At 39.7% G+C, this 23316-nt stretch overlaps 1 protein-coding gene across 3 annotated transcripts in view; it reads right to left on the bottom strand.

Annotated features, from left to right (window-relative positions):
• Positions 1-20145, bottom strand: part of LOC143283986 (ribose-phosphate pyrophosphokinase 1) — a 34174-nt gene extending 14029 nt beyond the window's left edge. For all 3 annotated transcript variants that reach the window (XM_076590491.1, XM_076590489.1, XM_076590490.1), the window contains exons 1-6: positions 19945-20145; positions 15110-15293; positions 13212-13310; positions 11697-11821; positions 8902-9075; positions 7233-7392 (exon numbers count right to left, since the gene is read on the bottom strand). In XM_076590491.1, coding sequence (XP_076446606.1) covers positions 7233-7392; positions 8902-9075; positions 11697-11821; positions 13212-13310; positions 15110-15293; positions 19945-20135 — 933 coding nt within the window. In that variant the 5' untranslated portion in view covers positions 20136-20145. The remainder of the gene's footprint in view (positions 1-7232; positions 7393-8901; positions 9076-11696; positions 11822-13211; positions 13311-15109; positions 15294-19944) is intronic.
• Positions 20146-23316: the final 3171 nt, after the last annotated feature.

The following is a 23316-nucleotide window of genomic DNA, read 5'->3' as shown; positions in this document are numbered from 1 at the left end:
GAAATTCACCATCATTTTATCATTTAATTGAAAAATCATTATTACATACTTGATTAAGAAGAAAAACAACTCATACTCATAATAACAGGCACTGTGCTCTTATCCAAAATATAGGTTCAATATATTTTCTATTGATACAAATGATTCTGTGCACATAATTTTGCCATTTACAATTAGAAACAATTAAAAACAACAAAAATGAGCATGTCCCCTCATACTACTGGTATGACAAAAATGGAAGAAAAGAAACCAAAATTAGATTAAAATTCAAACTGATTGAAACAATTTTCTACAAAATTAAAATACCGTTCAGATTCTAAATATCTTTTTAGAATTAGATCAACAACAACAAAAAACCTACTTGTTTTTAGGGTAATTAACTTTTTATCTTTGACTGTAGAAATATAAAAGTATGAACTTGTTTCATAGGCTGACACAACAACAAATCACTACTCTTTCTGACGGGCGCCATAGCCGAATGGTTAAAGCGTTGGACTTTCGATCTGAGGGTCCCTGGTTCGAATCACGGTGACAGCGCCTGGTGGGTAAAGGGTGGAGATTTTTACGATCTCCCAGGTCAACATATGTGCAGACCTGCCAGTGCCTGAACCCCCTTCGTGTGTATACGCAAGCATAAGATCAAATACGCACGTTAAAGATCTTGTAATCCATGTCAGCGTTCGGTGGGTTATGGAAACAAGAACATACCCAGCATGCACACCCCCGAAAGCGGAGTATGGTTGCCTACATGGCGGGGTAAAAACGGTCATACACGTAAAAAGCCCACTCGCGTATATACAAGTGAACGTGAGAGTTGAAGCCCACGAACACAGAAGAAGAAGAAGAAGAAGAGACTACACTTTCTGCTGAAGTAAAACTGACTTGAAAACCATCAGTCTTGACCACAATACTTGAGGTACTGAACATTCAGATGTTTTAGTTTTCTTCTTTTTTCTTCTTTTTCTTTCTTTTGACAACAGACACACATTGAATATACAATGCATTACTAGTAAACACACAAACAAGGCATGCGCTTAATCTAAACTTCAGCTTTTCTTATTGGAAATGAGAATTCCATAATATTATTCTGCAACTTTTTTTCTAATGCATTCAAGCAGGATATGTGTATTTCATGGATGTTTTTGAAACAAATAACTTTGGAATCAGGCAGTGAAATCATAAAACTATTAGATACGTACGACAAAAGTGACATGGAAAAGAGAGAGAGAGGAAGAAAGGAGAGTGAGCTGAAAAAGTATTAAAAAAAATGGCACACCAACATGAAATTTTACAAGACAGGCATACACTACACACAAATGTTTGTATGCACACACACACACACACACAAACTTTCTCTCTCTCTGTCATAAGTGCTTGTAAACACACTCTCACTCTCTCTCTCTCTGTCACAAGTGCTTGTACATATACACACACACACTCTCTCTCTCGGTCACAAGTGCTTGTGTGCACACACACACACATACACACACACACCTAAAACATCAAATATAGTGTGAAGGGTGTCTTACACCTGAATAGAACAACATGCAATGTGTGTGTATATGTGCGTCAGTGAGTGTGTGTATGTATGTGTGTGTGTGTGTGTGTGTGTGTGTGTGTGTGTGGTTGTGCTCATGTCTATTTGCATGCATACATCACATGGTGAAAGGGTGGACGGGGCACAATTGAGTGGACCACTGGGACTGAATATTGGGTGGGAGGTAGAACATGGCAATAGAACAGGGCAATATAAGACAAGGGACAGGACTGGAAGGGGAGGGTTAAGTCAAGATCTGGTTATGCTAGTTTTCTGACGTATAGATCTGTATATTCACACAGACACACACACAGAGAATTTTCCCTTGCATTCACACATCACAAAATGAAAACAGGTGCAAAGCACCCGACAGTCTACACAAACTTGTAGACCAACGCCTGATCTCTGAAGACAGCCGGATGCCACACTGTAATTTTCTCTTTCACTTACTATTATCAAAGGTGCATACAATACTAACAAACCACAGTATGTGTTTGTCATGCAACTGATCCATGTGTGATTCATATTGGACCTCGCGTACTTTATCAAAAAGAATAAAAGATTTTTGGCCAGCAACAGAGCTGACCTGACATCACACTGGTTTAAACAACCAGTCTACAAGTTCATCACTGTTACATTTATGAACTTTTTGTACAGGATCTGAGGGCTACCTGCCCTTTGAATTCCTGTGTACTAGAAAGCAGATATGCCATCAGACAGATATTGCTTTGCTTTTTTTTCCTTTAATGAGGGATCCTTAAAAAGTTTGGTTTTGAATGGGATTTCCCGGCTCTTTTCTTTTTCAGCACCACATGTTTGTGTCGGAAAGTGGTTCAACAACTCAGGAAGGTGTACTTGCTACCACGCTGTCAAGAAAAAACAACTGCTGCTGTTGTTCAAATCGGCTGCCGCTGCATGGGGCTAACACTCAACACACCTGTACACACATGCACAAGTGCAGAAACGTTACATACACACACCCATGGCCATACAGATACACTTGCAAAAGCACATACACACAACACATGCACACTACACACATACACCCAAATCTATGGCTGAGGAAGAGGAGAGACTTCCTGAATGCAAAATTCAAGACAAAAGCAGAAAATAATAAGACTGACACCTGAACTAAGCACAGACCAGCTGACAAACACTCCCGTTTATACAACATACACACACTATGTACATATTTATGTTGGGTGTGTATATATGTATCAGGTAACACACACACACACACACACACACACACACACACACACAATGTACATACTTATGTTAGATGTGTATGAATGTATAAGGTAAAACACACACACACACACACACTATGTATATATTCATGTTAGGTGTGTATGTATATATCAGGTAACACACACACACACACATATATAGTTCACTTACAGCCCAAACTGGCCAGAGCAGTTACGGCCTTCAAAAACCGGGACAGTTCTATTTAATTTACTTATTATAGCCGACAGCAGCCGTCTCTTGACACAGTCCAGAGAAGCACTTCAAAAAGTTGAAGCACTTCAAAAAAACAAACAAGAGTTATCTGTTCATTTTGTTCTTAAGGAGAGCAAGCACTTGCCAGCCTTGCTTTCCTCACAGATTACGTCCCACTATAATCACCCCAGCCACCATGGTGAAGTGGCTGGTGTAAAAGACTGACATAGCATGGATATGTTTTTAAAGCATAAGAGTGCCACGGAACACTTCCACAGTGACTCAGAAGAAGGGCAGGATTACTCTGGTGGGTGACCACAAAACCGCCCTCTACGTACTGCCAGTGCCGGGACATGGAGAAAGAACAAGTCCTAGCAAAGCTGGTAATCGGCGTGTTTATGTCAGCAAAATAACTTTACTCTTTCACCTCTTCTACACAACTTTAGTTCTTCTTCTTCTTCTGTGTTCGTGGGCTTCAACTCCCACGTTCACTCGTATACACACGAGTGGGCTTTTACGTGTATGACCGTTTTTATCCCGCCATAAAGGCAACCATACTCCACTTTCGGGGGTGTGCATGCTGGAAATGTACTTGTTTCCATAACCCACCGAACGCTGACATGGATTACAGGATCTTTAATGTGCGTATTTGATCTTCTGCTTGCATATACACACGAAGGGGGTTCATGCACTAGCAGGTCTGCACATATGTTGACCTGGGAGATCGTAAAAATCTCCACCCTTTACCCACCAGGCGCCGTCACCGTGATTTGAACCTGGGACCCTCAGATTGAAAGTCCAACACTTTAACCACTCGGCTATTGCACCCGTCTCACAACTTTAGTTGACTAGACAGTGCACTGCCATAGGCCACTCTTGTTGATAGTGAGGGGTCATGTTAACAAGACCATTTTTCACATGGTAACAAAGCTTGACAGCTGCAGCCAGACTCCTGCCAATAGAACAATGACTAATCTTTGGCCCCTGACTGTGTTTGAAGTGCACTAAGTACACTGTGTTGTTTTGACATGTAGCCTGTGACTGAGAGCACCAGCGCTGGGGAGTGTTTTTCATGCAAAAACTTGGCAATCAAAGAGTTAATAAGAGCAAAGCCACTGAGAGGGCACACTTCAATAGAGAAGCAGGGGGAGGGGGGGGGGGTAATAATAATGATGATAAAAGAAATAATTGAAAATAACAATTGAAAATAATTTTGTACCTCGGACTTGAGCTGATATCAATCAATAATCAAAGCAATCAACAGCAATTATCATATCTGGAGTCTGAACAATTCGGCCTGAGCAGGCACGCCCCTGCCATTTGTTGAATGAAAAACAAAGAAACAACTGGGTAAGGGTGTGTGTGTGTTGCGGGTGGGGGGGAAGACAAAGGGGGGTGGAGTGAGGGTTGGGGGGTGTATTCACATCATCCACATACAAAATCATACACTGGGGAGTGAGGAGGGGGTTAGGGGTGTGAGTGGGAGGGGGGCATATGACACATCAAAAAAAAAGAAAAAAAAGAAAAAGTAAACATGCATTAATCTCATCTATCTAATGTTTGTGTGCATGTGTATGCATGTGTGTGCACACGTGTATCTATACATGTGTGCAAGCGAGATGTGACACTACAACTCATGTCTGAACTCATGGACACTCTTACTTCAAATCTAACCAGGTTTCCAAGCATCACACATTCCAAACACCATAGAAATATTTTCTATAACAGAAGTACATTCTTCCATCATGGAAAAAAAAATCTGTAAAAAAACAAACAAGTGACACCCCCCCCCCAAACAATCAAACATCGTTAGTTTCCAAACATTCAATACAGCACAGTTAAACAATCAGTCAGAGTTCAAAGTACAGTAGAACCTGCTATAAACAACCTGCTCTCAGGACCCTGAAAGTCATCTTTTTTTTTTAAGCCCTACTAAATACCAATGTCAATCAGCTCCACTGTTCAGCTAGCTTCACTGAGATAACGGGCCCCAGAGGAGAGTTCTCTTACAGCAGTTTCTAATGCACAACAAAATCACAACTACAACCACGGATGTAAACTACCAACCACGTACCTGAGCAACAGGCCAAGCTGACAGTCAGCCAAGTGGTCAAAGCGGTTTCAATCTTCATGCACTGTCAGCTCAACACTTTAGAGGAACCTACGTGTTCCTTTCAAGAACAAAGGCTTCAGACACAGTCCAACACCGAAACCTACAGCGTTCCAAAAACTCTGCCGCATCGTCACTACAGTTCACGTTTCTACAAAACCGGATTCTATCAACGAAGATTTCACAATGTAAGTCATCCGGTTACACATGCAACCAGTATCACTACTTTATCATTTCAGTTTATTACCACAATGGGGAAACAAAAAAACAAACACTAGGAAAACACAAACATCAATCATTCAGCCATACAAATAAAATCAGATCTCTATGCTCAATATAACGATGAAGTACAAGTCATCAAATAAATGACAATGTCTTTTGAAGTGAGAGTGTAATTTAAGTATAAATCATAAAAATAACTATGCGAAACTGATGAATAATTCATCTTAATCAAATAACAGAGTGTATGAGTAAGTCATCTTTATTACATAATGGAGTGTAACTATAGTGTTTGTCATTAAATAACTGAGATCACTCCCACACTTTAGCAGCCACAGAATGATTAATGATTCATTTGTCATCTTTGAAGATTTTAAAAATCAATGGTTTATTCTGTGTGGCTTATTAAAACCACGGAGTTAAAGCACAGAATGATTCATTCAAAGCTTTTTTTGTGGTTTATAATTAAACTGGGAAATTCTGATTACCACTGATAGCCTATCATCACTCAATCAAGTTGAAGTAAAAGTTTACTTTCATTCAGATCTTTCCTGACTGACAGAATATTAATGAATACACCATCTTTATGACCACAACAATTTAGAATGGTTGACAATACTAACTCCCACAGACCACATACTAAAAGGATACTTATTGCCAACAGTACTGTTGCTAACAATGAACACATTCATCACAATTTCTTGGCAAATTATGGGTTTTCTGTAATTCATAAGTTCAAAATTTGAATACACATATTATTACTACTTTCTGTTCTCCAAGTTCAAATCTCCAAAGGGCTTCCAACTCAGTTAAGTGGCACAAAGAGCTCAATGAAAAGAACAGAGATAAAAACAATTTCAAAAAACACCCAGACTGCACTGACTTCACAAACACGCGTGTGCCATGTCAAGTAAAACATCAAACTCTTGAGTACCAGTGTTATAATTTTGTTCTGTTTGTCTTTGTCAACCAAAGGGACAGAAAAAGCACATGAACAAACACATTTTCAGTGAAAGACTTCATAAGAGTTTTATCACAAAAAAAGTAATAGAGGAGGTTTGGATGCCACATATAAAGAAACCAGATGACTTTGAAACAGTCATGACAGGCACAGTCAAAGTTTTTTTAATTTCATTTATTATCAGTACATTATTATCTCCCAAACCTTTTCAACAATCCAACATTTTGACAAACTATCCTATGCCATGGTTTACTGAATCATTGCCAGTCAACCAGATAAAACTAAAATGTATAGCAAGTTTTTTGGGTTTTTTTTTTTTTTTAAGAAAAAAAAACCACCAGAAAGAGACAACAACAAGACAGAAAACTTAATACCACCTAATATCCATGAAATATTCCACATAACCCCCCCACACACACACCCAACCTCCCTACTCCCCCCAAAAAATCCAACTGTAGCATGCCTAAAAAAATTCACAAATTTCCCAGGCTGGGTTTGATATGCAAGTTCTGCTGTTCCACTGTAAGCACAATCATATCATGCAAAGAGAGAATAATGCACTAGGTTATTGACTAATCTACCAGTTTCAAAGAAACCCTTACCACACTTCAATATGTGCAAACTCAGAAACACACCCACACTTGCAACACACTCACGTTTAATCACCAACTGTTTTGTGCCACACCACTGAGTCATTTCACATCACACACTTCTATTATGTTATTTTATCCATGAAATGATTTCACCCCAAACCATGTTCACCATCAATGTATCACAGCTGACAGAAACCTCCTGAAACATCCACTGCCAGACAACAGCTGAGAACCAGTGCCAACCACACAAACAATGGTGTACACCACACACACATACACGCTGAGCAATCACCACTGACACACACACACAAACAAACACACACACACACACACACACACACACACACACAAACTCTGACAGACACTGACCTGTATTTTGGGGGCATCTTTCATGTTCTGGTCTTGAGGAATGGTGTTGGTGACCACCACGGCCTCAAACAGAGAGTTGATGATGCGTGACACAGCAGGACCAGAGAAAATGCCATGCGTGCAAATGGCGTACACTTTGATTGCTCCCGCCTCTAGTAACCTGAATTACAAAAGAAAAAATCCATCAAATTATTTTCACGGATGACACTTAAAATGCATCAAATTACCTCTAATAACCTGGATAATGGAAAAAAAAATCCATCAAATTATTTCAGGGATGACACACTTAAAATGCATCAAATTACCTCTAATAACCTGTATTATGAAAAAAATAATCCAAATTACTTCATGGATAACACATTTAAAATGCATCAAATTACCTCAATAACCTGCATTATGAAAAGAAAAAAATCTATATCATTTCATGGATGACACACTTAAAATGCATCAAATTACCTGTAATAAACTTTTTTCTTTTCTTTTTTTAAACCCATCAAATTATTTCATGGATGACACTTAAGCTGTATGATAATATTTCATGGGTCACAAAATCAGCTATTCCTGATGCCTCTGGATGAATAACATGGTCAAATCAAATATTCAAATAATAAACACACACAAGCAATTGCATAACATGCACAGAGTGAGCACACACTTACAACTCCAACACGTTATTCTGTCCATGGTGAATCATTAGCACAAACCTGCACAGCACTGCAGTCACAAAAACCACCCCTGTCTCCTTGTCCATCCCCGTCTCCTCATCATCGTTAATCAATTAGTATTATCAATACTTCTATAGCGCCTATCTTGGTCAGAGACAAGCATTTTACAAGCACACAGTCATTTGCACAACACACTGTCTAACAGGGTAGAACCAAATGGCAGCTTCCTTCTGGCACTCACTGTTCATTTCCTGTCATTCAAACAAGCTTCAGTCACACGCAAGCACACACATGGATATTATGGTGGCTTTTTCTTTATTAGAATTTTGGCACATACAACCCTTCTGACGGGCGCAATAGCCGAGTGGTTCAAGCGCTGGACTGTCAATCTGAGGGTCCCGGGTTCGAATCACGGTGACGGCGCCTGGTGGGTAAAGGGTGGAGATTTTTACGATCTCCCAGGTCAACAGATGTGCAGACCTGCCTTCGTGTGTATATGCAAGCAGAAGATCAAATACGCATGTTAAAGATCCTGTAATCCATGTCAGCGTTCGGTGGGTTATGGAAACAAGAACATACCCAGCATGCACACCCCCAAAAACGGAGTATGGCTGCCTACATGGCGGGGTAAAAACGGTCATACACGTAATAGCCCACTCGTGTGCATACGAGTGAATGCAGAAGAAGAAGAAGAAGACAACCCTTTTGTTGCTGTGGGTTCATTTAGGTGCATGCTGCACATGGGATGTCAGTTTACTGTCTCATCCAGCAAAAGACTGGACTATCATCCCTCTCATTCTCCCTTCTATCCCTCCTTCTCTTCCAGCTGCTGTCCAATATTACCTTGCTGCACCAACAGATGTTAACACTGTACAAGGCTAACCTTAGGAAAGCAGCGCTTTTTGTTTGGTTGTGCAAACAAAAAAACAACAACCAAAAATAAAGTGCAAAATTCTTCATTTATAAGAGAAAACTACACAGAACTCTTACACTAGACCACTTACTTTTCAGCAGCATGGCACACTGTGCCACAGGTGTCGGCCATGTCGTCCACCAGGATGGCCACACGGTCTTTGACGTCCCCGACCAGGACCATGGAGGCCACTTCGTTGGCCTTCTTCCTCTCCTTGTGGATCAGGGCAAAGTCCACGTTCAGCCGGTCCGCAATCGCCGTCACTCTGTTACAAACATGCTACAGTTTCAGTTTCTGTTTCTCAAGGAGGCTTCACTGCCGTTCGGAGAAATCCATATATATATATATATACACACACACGCACACACTATGCCCAATCTGATAGCAAAATGCCAGACCAGCAACATAACCCAACATGCTGTCAAGCCTTGAGTGTACCCATGTAAATTTGTGTTTCTTTAAAGTGGGTTCATTCCACAGAATTTTGTTAGAAGAAAGCCCTTTTGCTGCCATGGGTTCTTTTTCCCTGTGCAAAGTGCATTCTACACACAGAACCTCAATTTATAATTTCATCTGAATAAAGACACACTAAGTTTGATTTTCCAGTCAAACTTGAGAGAAATGGCAAGGCCGGGAACTGAACCCAGGCCCTCACAAATACTGTGTTGACAGATAACCGTCTTGACCATTCTGCTGCCTTCCTCCACGCATGCACAACTGTAAGCATGCAGACTCCCTACTTTGTAATTTTTTTAAATCATAAACAACCCACCACTTCTTTTGGGACTGACACATGGTACAACAGTTTTGGAAAGATTTGGTATCCTTGCTGTACAACAGATGCTGCCACTGTACAAGGTCAACCTTAGGAGAGTAGATTTTTGTTTGGCTGTGCAAAAAAAAAAAAAAAAAGGTGGACATAACCACAGACTTCCTATCATCAAGCTCAAAATTCTTTATTCATTAAGAGTAAACTACACTAGACCATTTTATCAATTCCTTGAAAACAAAATTCAGGCTAGAAAAGGGTTTGTCATCAACCCGAGGGAAATCTGACCCTTTCTCAGCTCGGCAGTCATACATGCCCTTGATTACAGAAGTAATCAGTAGATAACTAAGGAAGGAGAGCAGAATGGGATCTTCTCTTTCCTTGCAATGCAACATCAATTGACCTGTTTCAGCGTAATTGTACAACAGTAAACGTGCCCTGCCTTGTAGCTGTCACATGCGGCTAGATTCTGCCAGTTTAAAACAAACAAAGCAAAGCAAACAAGAGAGGCAAGGCCTTCAAGAATCACTTGTGATAAATTAAGTCCCCTAGCATTAATTACAGAGTAATTTCCCTTTTTTACTATCTGCACCAAAACGTTTGCAAAATAAATAAAACTTCCATGCTTAGCAAAAGAAGTTCCTGTTTGAACAAAAAATGATAATAATGTCTCCTCTTGTTGTTGTGTCAGAATAAGAGGTCAGAGTGCCAAGTTTAGAGAATACAAAAAATATAACAGTAAATGCAGTTTGCATATAATTAGGCTTCTTTTATTTATTTTTTTGTGCCCATCCCAGAGGTGCAATATTGTTTTAAACAAGATGACTGGAAAGAACTGAATTTTTCCTATTTTTATGCCAAATTTGGTGTCAACTGACAAAGTATTTGCAGAGAAAATGTCAATGTTAAAGTTTACCACGGACACACACACACACACACAGACAACCGAACACCGGGTTAAAACATAGACTCATTTTGTTTACAAAAGTGAGTCAAAAAGCATAAGTGAAAAGGTAACACTGTTACAGTATAAGTCATGCTCATCACAACATTTTTTTTCCTCGACTTGTTTTGTTCCAGTGGGGGAATTTACTTTATACAAGTCGCAAGAATACTTCATTATCTCTGAAAGAGAAATTGTTGATATATTTGCTCATAAAAAGGCAACAAATTTTTTTTAAATTAAATACACAGTACAACACAAAATTTCATCATTCAATAAACAATATTTAAATAAATACTTAACATTGGATAATGTAGATGTAAAATGCTGCAAGGGCACACCATACCTAACTGTAGATATAAATTCACTATTCTATGGATAGTCTGAATATAGTATCGCAAGGATATGCCATACACTAAATATGAACATTTTTCCTCTCCCATTTTCTCAGCAGAATTCTCTATGGTCTTGTTTACGGGCTGAACATCAACTGTACTTCAAAAATAAGACATGAAGGAATGACATCTTATCATTCATTTTCTGTTCAGATACAAACATTTTCCACCTGAACCATCTGGTCTTTAATACAGTAGGATGCATTCTCTCTCAATCATATAATAATAATAATAATTCAATTTACAAAGTGCCTTTCTATATAAAGCATGCTCAATTGTGCTGTACAGTGTAAATACCAATGTTTAAAACATAAATTTAAACACCAAAATGAAAAAAAATGAAAAATTAACATACACAGCCCTTTACAGTCAGCCTACCAAACACTCAAGCACAAACTTTATACACACTCCACCCCCGAAAACAGAGTATGGCTTCCTACATGGCAGGGTAAAAACAGTCATGCCCACTCATGTACATACGAGAGAACGTGAGAGTTCCAGCCCACTAATGAAAAAGAAGAAGAATACACACACACACACGCACACACACACAATCATAACACATATCACATGAAAAGCCTGAACAATGCAATATCATATCACAAAACTTAATACATTGGAATCGGACATTCAAAGAAATGGCAAATATAGCCAATGAACGCTTACTGCAGAGCAATGTAAATGGAGTCAAAAGGAAGAACGAGTTACGAAAAACAAAGAATGCTGAATCATGAATGAAATTAAGCTGACTGCAATGTTTTCCCATTCTCAAGCATTACCGTTTCGCCCCTCCGGCATCAGGGGAGACAATGCAGCAGTTGCGCCAGTCTGAAATGTTGTCCTTGATCCATCGAAGAACAGCAGGCTCTGCGTAAAGGTTGTCAACAGGGATGTCAAAAAATCCCTGCAAATCACAATAACTTTGACCATTAGTGTTGACAACAAAATCTCAGTATCATAGAGAATTTCAGTGTAGTACTAGTAGCCATATCTATGCATACGCATGCAGTTTTATCTCCTGTATATTTTCCAAATATTCTGAGAAGAGTAATTCGAGGATGAAAAAATTTCTCTGAAAAAGATCATATTTGTTATCATTATTAAGTGCATGGGAATGACAGTTAATGGAAATACAGAGGTAAAATCAGTATCTGTATCAGTAGCTCAAGGAGACGTCACTGCATTCGGTCAAATCCATATACGCTACACCACATCTGCCAAGCAGATGCCTGCAGCAGCGTAACCCAACGCGCTTTGTCAGGCCTTGAGAAAAAACAAAACAAAAAAAAACAGAGGTAGAGAGGGAGGCAATATCAACAGAAAGGGTATAATGCGCTCATTTTGTTCAAAATGTGCTGCCTCAATCGTGACAGGAAAAATTTTTTACCTTGCCATGATGAAATGTGCGAACAAATTCCTAATGTGGAGTGATGGCCTAGAGGTAACGCGTCCGCCTAGGAAGCGAGAGAATCTGAGCGCGCTGGTTCGAATCACGGTTCAGCCGCCGATATTTTCTCCCCCTCCACTAGACCTTGAGTGGTGGTCTGGACGCTAGTCATTCGGATGAGACGATAAACCGAGGTCCCATGTGCAGCATGCACTTAGCGCACGTAAAAGAACCCACGGCAACAAAAGGGTTGTTCCTGGCAAAATTCTGTAGAAAAATCCACATCGATAGGAAAAACAAAAAAAACTGCATGCAAGAAAAAATACAACAAAAAAATGGGTGGCGCTGTAGTGTAGCGACGCGCTCTCCCTGGGGAGAGCAGCCCGAATTTCACACAGAGAAATCTGTTGTGATAAAAAGAAATACAAATACAAATACATCAAAACTCTACACAAACAGATTTACAGTTTTACTATTTCCTAACTTTAAATAAAAATACAATGGCTAATAATTTTCTTCAACCCCTCCACCCCCTTTTTCCAACAAGATGCCTAATTTGTCATTAACATGTATAACATCTCTCTCTCTCTCTCTATATATATATATATATGTGTGTATGCGAGTGTGTGTGCATATATATGTGCATATATATATGTGTGTGTGTGTGTGTGTGTGTGTGTGTGTGTGTGTGTACCAATAAAAAGCGTCAGTGTAAGTAAAGATTAAATTTTCACAAAAACAGGCTGTGTGTTGCGAGTACCAATAAAAAGAGTCAGCGTAAATAAAGATTAGATTTTTCACAATCTTGATGAATGAGTATGGTGGAAAGCACCCCAGCCCTTGGTGTGATACAGAACTGTGTTGTTCAGCCAAGGGACAGTATTCTGAAGATGATCCCCAGGCCCACCTGTATCTGGGAGGCGTGGAGGTCCATGGTGATGATGTGGTCAGCTCCAGCCACAGACAGCATGTTGGCCACCAGCTTGGCAGAAATGGGAGCCCGGCTCTGAAAATCAAAGTTTTTATTGTCTATTTAGTACCATTCTATATGCCATCACTTTTGTATGTTTGAGAGAGAGAGTGTGTGTGTGTGTGTGTGTGTGTGTGTGAAGTCTGTGTGTGTGTCTGCATGCTCGTGTAAGTGTATGTGAATGTGTGCGCATGTTTGGTGCTTAAATGTATACATGTGCATCTGTGTATGCTGGGGTGAGAGGGTAGGCAGGGCACAAAGGGAGCAGTGTGTGTGTGTGTGTGTGTGTGTGTGTGTGTGTGTTGTGTCTGTTGTGCAGGCATTTGATTGTTTCTAATTTCTTTGTCATTTGTGTTTGTATGTGAATGGCCCACGGGAACACAATTTTTTCTTTCTTTTGTTTTGGCGTTTGTATGTGGGTGGCCCATAGAAGCAAACAATCCGTGGAAGTTTTTATGGGCCCTATACTAATCAAATTCATTCATTATGAACACTAACTTGGTTTTGACAGATCTGGTGTGGTTAAAGTTCTACAGCTTTTCCAGGACAGACAGATGATGTTTGTTGTTTTTCCAAACCCACACAATAGACCTGCTACCTCAAGTTACTTCCAAAGTAAGTTTTCTTCATGAAATAACAAGAATACAAAACACCCGTCACAAATTTTCTTTCTCCAGCAAAGTATGTTAATTCTATAACTGTCAGCACTTCTGATTGTTTACCCTTGTACACACACATCAACGCAAACTGTGACAAAGGGAGACAGCGAGGGTGGATGGCGAGAGGGAAGGGGATAGGGGAGGCAAGAGGAAATCAAGGAATGGGGAGAATGCTCCACACACACACCATTCCTGAAAACAAAAGAGGCCTACATCAGTGGAGTCATCCATCCTTAATATTGATGTATTATGATGGAGGGATTTTTTTCCCCTTTTTCTTTTTTTAAAGTAAAGGAGAGGGACACAGGACTCCTTAGACTCAATGTTTGCCTCGCAAAACCCATCGAAGAAATGATGGACACTAAAATAAAACTGAACGAACAAATAGATCAAAGCAATAAAATGTGAGTGCATGCACATTTGTTATTGAGGATTTTGCACAAGAAATGGTCAACTGTGAACACTGATAGGTAAAGTGAAAGGGGAGTGGGAGAGTGGGAGAGCTGGATGACTACAGTACACTGGAAAGCAGGACCAGTCACTGACTTCACAGCTCTATGCTCCAACTCCAAGTCTTACCTAACACTTCAGCCAAAGGGGTCACTGTGACACTGTGTACAAAGCTTTTGTCACACTGCCCTTCTTCCCATTACTCAATATGAGTGTGTAAAGGGGGTGGGTGTGTGTTTGACACACAAAAGAAGGGGGACAGCAGGAGGAGAAGAGATTAGCAAAGGGAGGCTTATAACATTCCTTCCTAACAGGCATAGAGAAAGCTACCTGGAGAATGATAGCAAGTGAAAGAGAGTGAGTTGGGAGGGAGAGAAAGAGAATGTATAGTGTGTGTCTGAGTGTGTCTGTGTATGTGTGTGAGGAGAAGAGAGAGAGAGAGTGTATAGTGTGTGTGTATGTGTTTGTGTGTGTGAGTGTGTGTGTGCACTTGAATGTCTGTATGAGTGTGTGCATGCACATGCACTATCACAAATTAAGTTATTAACTCATTAAGCCCTGACCCGAGCATCATGCTCACATCAATATGGCATGAGTGCCTGCCCAGGCTGTAAACTCTCCAGGGTTGAATAGGTTAACTAATGACGTAACAAGACGTCAAGAGCAATGAAGAAAAAGAGTAAAGAACAAGATGACAGCTTAAGAAAGGAAATAACAGATGATGACCTTGTCTTTCTTGTCCTGTCGAGCATAGGGAAAGCATGGAATGACGGCAGTGACGCGAGAGGCGGAGGCAATTTTGCAGGCGTTGATCATAATCAACAGCTCCATCAGCATGTCGTTCACTTCACGACAACCGCTCTGCACAATGTACACGTCCTCACCACGCACCGATTCCCCAATCTCCACACTGAAACACACAAAACAAAAATGAAGTTTTAAAGCTGCTGCATCAGTCCCTGCACTGGTACCATGTCAATTATTGAGCTGATGTTTGTTATATCAGTCATGACAATACCAATGAATGTATTCTGAAAGTTTTTGTAAGTCTTCCATCTCTTGGTTTACTTGACATGTCTGTTACTGATAGTGATATTAAGGTGCAGATATACTTGAGCTATTCTAGCTGTACGGTTGAATAAGATCGTTCAAGGCCAATGAACTATGTAGCCAGTCCAAAGCTTATGATACTGGCTACCACATAACACAGTCAAAATGAAAAACCTAGAACCTAATCAAATCTCTAAATAATGTGCAATGATGGCATGATTTCAAAGGTCTTACATATGACTAAATAATATTTTATTATTTGTCACGTAAATACTTGTATTTAGACCATACATTTAGGTGTCATGTAAACACTGACTTCAACTCAAATGGCAAACTGGGATAACTATCCCAGAGGAAAGTATCAGAGAAGGCACCTCCCTCACACAGCACCAAAACCACATTAACATGGGAAGCAAGAATGCCCTTTTTTATGTTGGTGTGAGTTGCAGTTCAGTTGCAGTAGCTCAAGGAGGCGTCACTGCGTTCAGACAAATCCATATACGCTACACCACATCTGCCAAGCAGATGCCTGACCAGCAGCGTAACCCAACGCGCTTAGTCAGGCCTTGAGGAAAAAAAAAAAAAAAAGTGAATCAATGATAGATAAGCTTACACAAATAAATAAATAAATAATAACTATAATGTAAAAAAAAAAAAAAAAAAAAAAAAAAGCAAATAAATGTAAAACATTAAGACACACATTCACATATACACCCACACATGCATAACAGATATGCACCGAACACGCAGTTTCACAGATATGAAAGCACAGTCAAATACATATAAACGTACATGAGCTCCGTGTGAATGTGAGCTTGATGCTCTACCAACTGAGCTAACCAGCAATCCAAATACTTTTGTCATAATAACCAACTTTAATTCTATATATGTCAAACTGTCAAAAGCTAACTGAACATTTGCTTAAGCTGTATTCTTGGTTCCTACTACCTTTCCCCAATCATTAAAGAAAGAATCAATGTATATGTTACATAAACTAACTTCACTTTCATCATAAATTCACCAATATAAAATATATATTATATGCTGTTCCTGATGAGCTATTTTCCCGAACTGCTTAGTCTGAATCAAAATGCACACACGACCGATGTATTCCAAAAGTTGGTTCCAGTTACAACAAACGAAACAGCCAGTTTTGGCTGGTCTGCAACAAACACTGAATCAGTAAATGTACACACACAAACAAAAAAATCACATCCATAGAAACAAAAGAACTTTGGTAATGGCTTATATCCGCAAAAAAATCTTATTATTACATGAGTAATTTCTTTTCATGCAAAGTTATTTAAAATATATGTTTATGTATCAATCAGTATGCGTGCTCATCTGATTATGAGCGCATGCATGTGAACACAAGTATGTCTCAGCATGTCACAAACATGAAATAAGTGTACATGCATACAGTGATGCACATATGAACATGTGTGTGCATGAGTATGTTAGTAATTAATGAGAAAGACATACACTGGCATGCATGTGTAAACTGTGGCTAATATTTAGTACTGGTACAAAAAACAACTTGTAGTTTACATCCTAACGCTGACCATGGCAATTCCACAATACATGCACCATAAGTATGCACTTCACACAGTGGTAACGGGTAAGGCATTCAGCAACCCAAACACTGTGTGAGACAACGGAACAATGTGCTGTTGACAGCCAAACAGAGGGACAGAGTATGTGTGTTTAATAGCCGAAGACTGCTGACAATGAAGAGGGCACCTTGGGAGTACATTAAGTGATATTATCTGAAGATATCAGTGGCATTTAAAAAACAACATTCAAAGTGGTAGATGTGCAGGGAATTTCTTTTTTCTTGATCTGATAAGGACCTTTCTCATTTTTGACAACTGATAAATTCAACAATATTCATTCATGTTACCAGCCGCCATGGCGAAGTGGTTAGCGTCGCGGACTGACGGCTGGGAGGATGCGGGTTTGAATCCCAGTGGAGGTGGGTTTTTCGGCCCGTGGCCAGCTCCTACCCAGAGTTGAGTGTGCTGTAGGCTTAAATGGGGAGACTGTGACCACACAGTCGAGTGTCATCCACTTCAAGGATGCGTCTTTGGGTGTGTTGCTCTAATTACTTGACCAACACTACAAGTGTCTGTATCTCTCAGGCCTGGTTAACGCCAGGATATCATTATGACAGGAAGCGCAGAGTGGAGCCTTGTCACGCAGTCCCAAACCAAAATGGTCCTCCATAGCAACATCGTCATCGTCATCCTCCTCCATCATCATCGTGATCAATACAGACAAAACAGTCTCAAAGTCTGTGGCCTTTCATGCCCTGCTCTCATGGTGACCTCAGTTTCGATACCCCTCCACTTATGTGCTTGGGGCGAGTCCTGTCAATGTCTTCAGTGTCGGCAGATTCATGGGGGGCTGTTGTTTGAGGGACGTGGTGGCGGTCTCTACTCTGGGACGGATGCTCACTCAGTCTGGCTCCGCGACTAAGCCATTATTGTCGTTAGTAGGGGGCTTAGTAGGTGGTATCCTAAGTACATTAAATCAGAACAGGCACCACTGAAGTAACTCAGCAGCAGTGCAGGGTCTCCTCTGGTGTGTGGCCTCTGGTGACCTAACATCGATGGTTCCCTGAGGACTGCTGACACTGGAACTGTGACAGACGAACCCAAGTGTGGCAGTGTATGGAGGAATCTAAATGAGCAGCATGGGAGTAATGCCACTGAAACACTGCAGATGATGGGGCAGCAAAAAATAAAAAATAAATAATCATTCAAGTTATGATTCACAGTTGCTAACCTATGACAGCTAACCAGCTGTTGCCATGCTGGTCATGCTATTTTTCCCCATTACCAAACTCATATCAGACATTGTTTCAACCGTTCAGGCAACTTGTTGAACAATAAATTTCATGTCTAACTACAAAGATAATGTTTTATCAGACAACTGTTGTTGAGGCTGATATCAGCCCAGACTCCTGATCCAGACAAAAAAGACACTAGACATTTAACTGTACTGCCAACATAGCAAACAGCAGGCTGTAAAGCAAGAGAACTGTCATCTGTGCATGAAAATATCTGTGCCAGCTGTACTTTGTAATGCATACGCAGTTGCAGTGAACCCTCTTGATATGTTGCTAAAGAGAAGAGGTTGTGGAGTAATCAAGCCATTGAAAAGAAAGTTTTGATTGTCATTATAAAAAGAAAAGTACTGAGGACAAAATGGACACTTCAATATTCTTCATTTTGTAGACATTGCATCATTTAGGCTATACAGTCTGGAAAAACTAGGAAGATTTCTCAAATGCAATACATGCAAATGCTTCCAAGCCCACTGTTCCTTAATAATGAAAGAGCATAAGAGGGAGTAACTGAAAACAAATTTCAATGTTTGACCCTAAGATTTTCATGCTGGGAAAGCCTTGAAGTGACAATTAAAAAAAAAGTGGATCTGGGGTTTTCCCCTTCATAGAAACAACTGCCCCCCATGTGTTTCAGACATTTCAAAATCACAATTATGTGTGTACACCCCAACACTGTATTCAACAATTATTCTGTTTGTTGGTTCATAGTGCAATCAAGGGGACATTAGATAGGTAGATCTATGCAAAAGAGGAAGACCAAAGAAAACCTGGCACAAAACAATCAAAGGAGAGCTCAAGACCCTAAGCACGCCTGCCCAAAACTGGTCAAGAGCAGCAGGTCTTTGTTGCTGCCCTACATGCCAGAGGGCACAATGGGCAATAATTAAGTTGGTTTCAAGTAAAATAATTTGCTTTAACTTATAACACTAACTCATCTAGCACCACAAAGCTGGTTGCAGTCCTTAGCTTCGGAGACCTGCTCAAATTAAATGCTCTGTGACTATTAGTATTACACACAATATCATTTTGTGTATGATGACTACTATACTGGAAGTTCTCTTTAACATTGGGAAAGTTTTGGATTTCAGGATATATCAGTTGTAACTTATAACTATGTAAACAATGTTTGCCATCAATGATCAATAGCAGCATCCACATCATACAAGAAGTCTATGAAATAAATATCACAATATCAGAATATGGGAATGCCTGACCGGTTTGACTTGGACTAAGTTTCCACAGAGCATGTCTCCAAAGCTTGGAACTCTTTCGGACAACGCTGGATCTTTTCAACAGTGTTAATGACTGCAATATGAATTTCCCAGACAGTGTATAAATGTGCGACTCTGTGTGTGTGTGTGTGTGTGTGTGTGTGTGTGTGTGTGTGACTGTAAACGTGTGTGTGTGTTTCTGTTGTGTGATCCAGAGAATCCACCCGCACAGGCATGGCTGCAACAGACGAATACGGAATAGTGTGCACAGACTCTGAGCATATTCCGGTGCCTTTAAATAAACAACATAGAAAGTAGGGAGAAAACAAACAAACAAAATATGCTACACTACATCCTACACTCAAGACAAATGCAATGTTCACTCATGTCGAATTACCGATGTTCAACATTTCATTTGACAGCTAACTAGATGGCAAACTTTGTGGACTTACCAACACTCGCCATTGCTGAATTTTTTCGTGGTAACTTTTCCAAGCTCGATGCCCAAGCGATCACAGATTCGCTGAGCAAGATCTGTGTGTGAAGTACCCGCGAAAACCTTGATGTTCGGCATTCTGCCACAATGCTGTACAGGCTTATCTTGTGGCTGGTCTGAACTGGGCTCGCGTGCTGCGTTCTTCATCAATTCTTTTCGCGGTTTCGGAGCTTCTGTGGATGGGCGCACGCGCGAAATGCAGGGTCAAGTCAGAAGAAGTTGGTTCAGAGGATTGTTACTGAACCCACTTCATACAAAAACATTAATACATATTTGGCTATTTCGCAAAGAATACGCTTTTTCATCTTCAAAAGAACTATAGGATTATTTATATATTTTTTCTGAAGCAATACATATTTTTCACTGAACATTTGTTACTCTTTTTAAATTTTTTCTCACGCGGCGCTCGACTGAGTAACGTGACCCGACCAATTATTAAAAGAATGGTTCGACATTTTAGATTTAAGAGAAATATGAATATTTCGATTTGCTCTTGGTCAAACAAGAAGACTGCAAAGAAACAACCGAGAAATGTTCTTTAGAGAATTTATTATAAGAATCCGGCTCATGTGAAATTTTCTTTTTGGTCAGTTATCCCTATTATCGTTCCACTGACAAAAGACCCGGCTTCACTGGGGACCACACATCAAGGCCACAACAGCAAAGGCAGACAAGACCAGTGCCTTCATGTATAGGAACCTGAGAGGATGCCCCTACACCACCCAGACACTGTGGCATGCTACAAGGGGCTTGTGAGGCCCATAGTCCTTGAATATGCTGCGCCAGTCTGGGACCCGGGCCGCTGGTGACTGGATCCCCCGCGACAGTATCTCACAACAGGTTCAGGTTCAGGTTCAGGTTAGGGGCTGATGTTGATCATCGTAGCCTCCCGGCTTTTTACGCCCCGTCTCATTTATGATTAGCACAAGGCCTCACGGCCTTCTTTGTGCTATGTCGTTATCAGTCTTGTCTCAGTCTAAGTAGGCCCTGTTACAATTATCTTGGACCATCAAAGTCAAACCAGATGTCTTTTAAAATTTTGTGTTTATCGATAAGGTTCTTGAAGTTGTTGGTATTGGAAGCATACTTGATGTTAGTGGATAGTTTGTTCCAGTCGTTAGTTACCCTATAAATAAAAGCAAATTTCCTTGTGTTATTGTTATGTCTCTGTTTATAAATTTTATCAACACTGTTTCTTGTTTCCATATTAGTATCTGGCGGTGAATCAAAGAAGTGATCTTTTTTAATATCGTCTATACCATTACAGATCTTATAGGCTTGAATCAAGTCTCCTCTTTTTCGTCTTGCTTTCACTGAGGGTAATTTTAGGAATTTCAGTCTATCTTCGTAAGACAAATCCTTAATTTCATGCACCAGTTTAGTAGCACGTCTTTGCACTCTTTCAATAGTAATTGATTGACGTATTAGTCTAGGACACCAGGCAGGGAGACCACACTCCAAGAGATGTCTTACAAGAGCTTTATAAAGTCGGAGAAAAATATCCTTATCAATAAACGAAAAAGTACGTTTAATAATACCCAGCCTTTGATTTGCCTTGTTAACAACTTGGTTAATATGTCTGTCAAACAGTAAGTCTTTGTCAAACGTCACCCCTAAGTCTTTCTCCTCTTCACATTTCACAATATTGGTTATTTCGTTGTCGTTTTTCATTACATAGTTATGTTTTGGGTTTGTTCGACCAATGTGTAATACTTTGCATTTGGAAGCATTAAAGTATAAGTTCAATTTTTCAGACCATTCTATCAAGGAGTCAATGTCATTTTGCATTATATGTCGTGAAGTTGGTGAACAGTAAAGTTTAGTGTCGTCTGCAAAAATTTTACATACACTTGACACTGTTTGAGGCAAGTCATTTATGAATAATGTAAAAAGTATGGGTCCTAAAATACCACCCTGTGGAATTCCACTGAGGAACATTGCTTCCTCTGAATAACTATCTACCACCTTAACTCTTTGTTTTCAGTTAGTGAGAAAATCCCTAGTCCAATTTAATACTTTTCCTGATATTCCATAAGATTCTATCTTTTTTTAATAATCTCTGGTGTGGCACAGAATCAAAAGCTTTCTTAAAGTCTTAGTAAAGCACATCAATATCTTCGCCCCTGTTTATCATTCGTGTGAAGTCTTCCATGACTTCTAGTAATTGAGTTACACATGATCTGTGTTTCCGAAATCCGTGTTGGCATTCCGCATACAAACAATTTTCTGTCATATGATCAACAATAGTATCTCTTACATATGATTCCAGAACTTTACATGTTATACAAGTCAAACTAACAGGTCTATAGTTTCCAGGGTCAGTTCTTGTACCTTTTTTTTAAATATTGGCGTTACTGTAGTCATCTTCCAGTCATCTGGTATTACCACTTGTTCAACTGATTTATTAAACAATATGCTTAGCGGTTCTGCTAGCTCTTCACTTAACTCTTTCAGAATTCTTGCTGGTACTGCATCTGGGCCCTGAGCTTTATTTGGATTTAGTTTTTTCAACTTTTGTTTTACAGATTCACTTGTAATTTTAATATCAGTTACCATTTTGCCATTTGATCTAGATCCAGGGTCCAGATTTGGTATGTTATCAACTTTCTCCTTTGTAAAAACACTTGAGAAGAAACTGTTCAGAGTACTGGCTTTTTCTTTGTCACTTACAGATTTCGTGCCGTCCTTGTCAATTAGGGGGCTTATTCCAGTTTTTGATTTAGTTTTAGTTTGGACATATTTCCAAAAGCCTTTTTGATTAGATTTGACATCTTTAGAGAGCTTTTTCTCAAATTCTTTAGTTGCACTTTTGATCTGTTTGTTACATAGGTTTCTTGTTTCAATATATTTTTGATAATCTTTACCATTTTTTGTATTCAAAAATCTCTGATATAAGTTATATTTCTTTTTGATAATCCGCATAGCTTTTTTTATCGAGCCACATGGGTTTATATTTCTCTCGTTTGATGTATCTCATTTTAGGAATGTTTTTATTTATAGTTGAGTGTAATTCCTTTTTAATATATTCCCAACTGTCATTTACATCCATGTCGTATAGGCATTTCCAATCTATGGATTTTATGTCCAATCTCATATTATTGTAATTTGCTTTGTTCATATTATACTTCCTCTCCTCTTTCTTTTCTTTACATTTCTGGTCTGCAATATATAGACAGAAAGCAAGAACTTCATGGTCACTTTTACCCAATGGGGACAAATGTTCAACCAACCTGGAGATGGTACAACGCAAAACAACTCGGCGAATTATGCATGACTTCCGTCCCACCACCAGTGCAACCGAAATTATCACCAGGCTGGAACTCGACCC

Source organism: Babylonia areolata, chromosome 7 (genome assembly GCF_041734735.1).
Source record: "Babylonia areolata isolate BAREFJ2019XMU chromosome 7, ASM4173473v1, whole genome shotgun sequence".
NCBI classification, from domain to species: Eukaryota; Metazoa; Mollusca; class Gastropoda; order Neogastropoda; family Buccinidae; genus Babylonia; species Babylonia areolata.
Note: the sequence above shows the minus strand (reverse complement) of the source record. Positions and strands in the feature narration are given on the sequence as shown.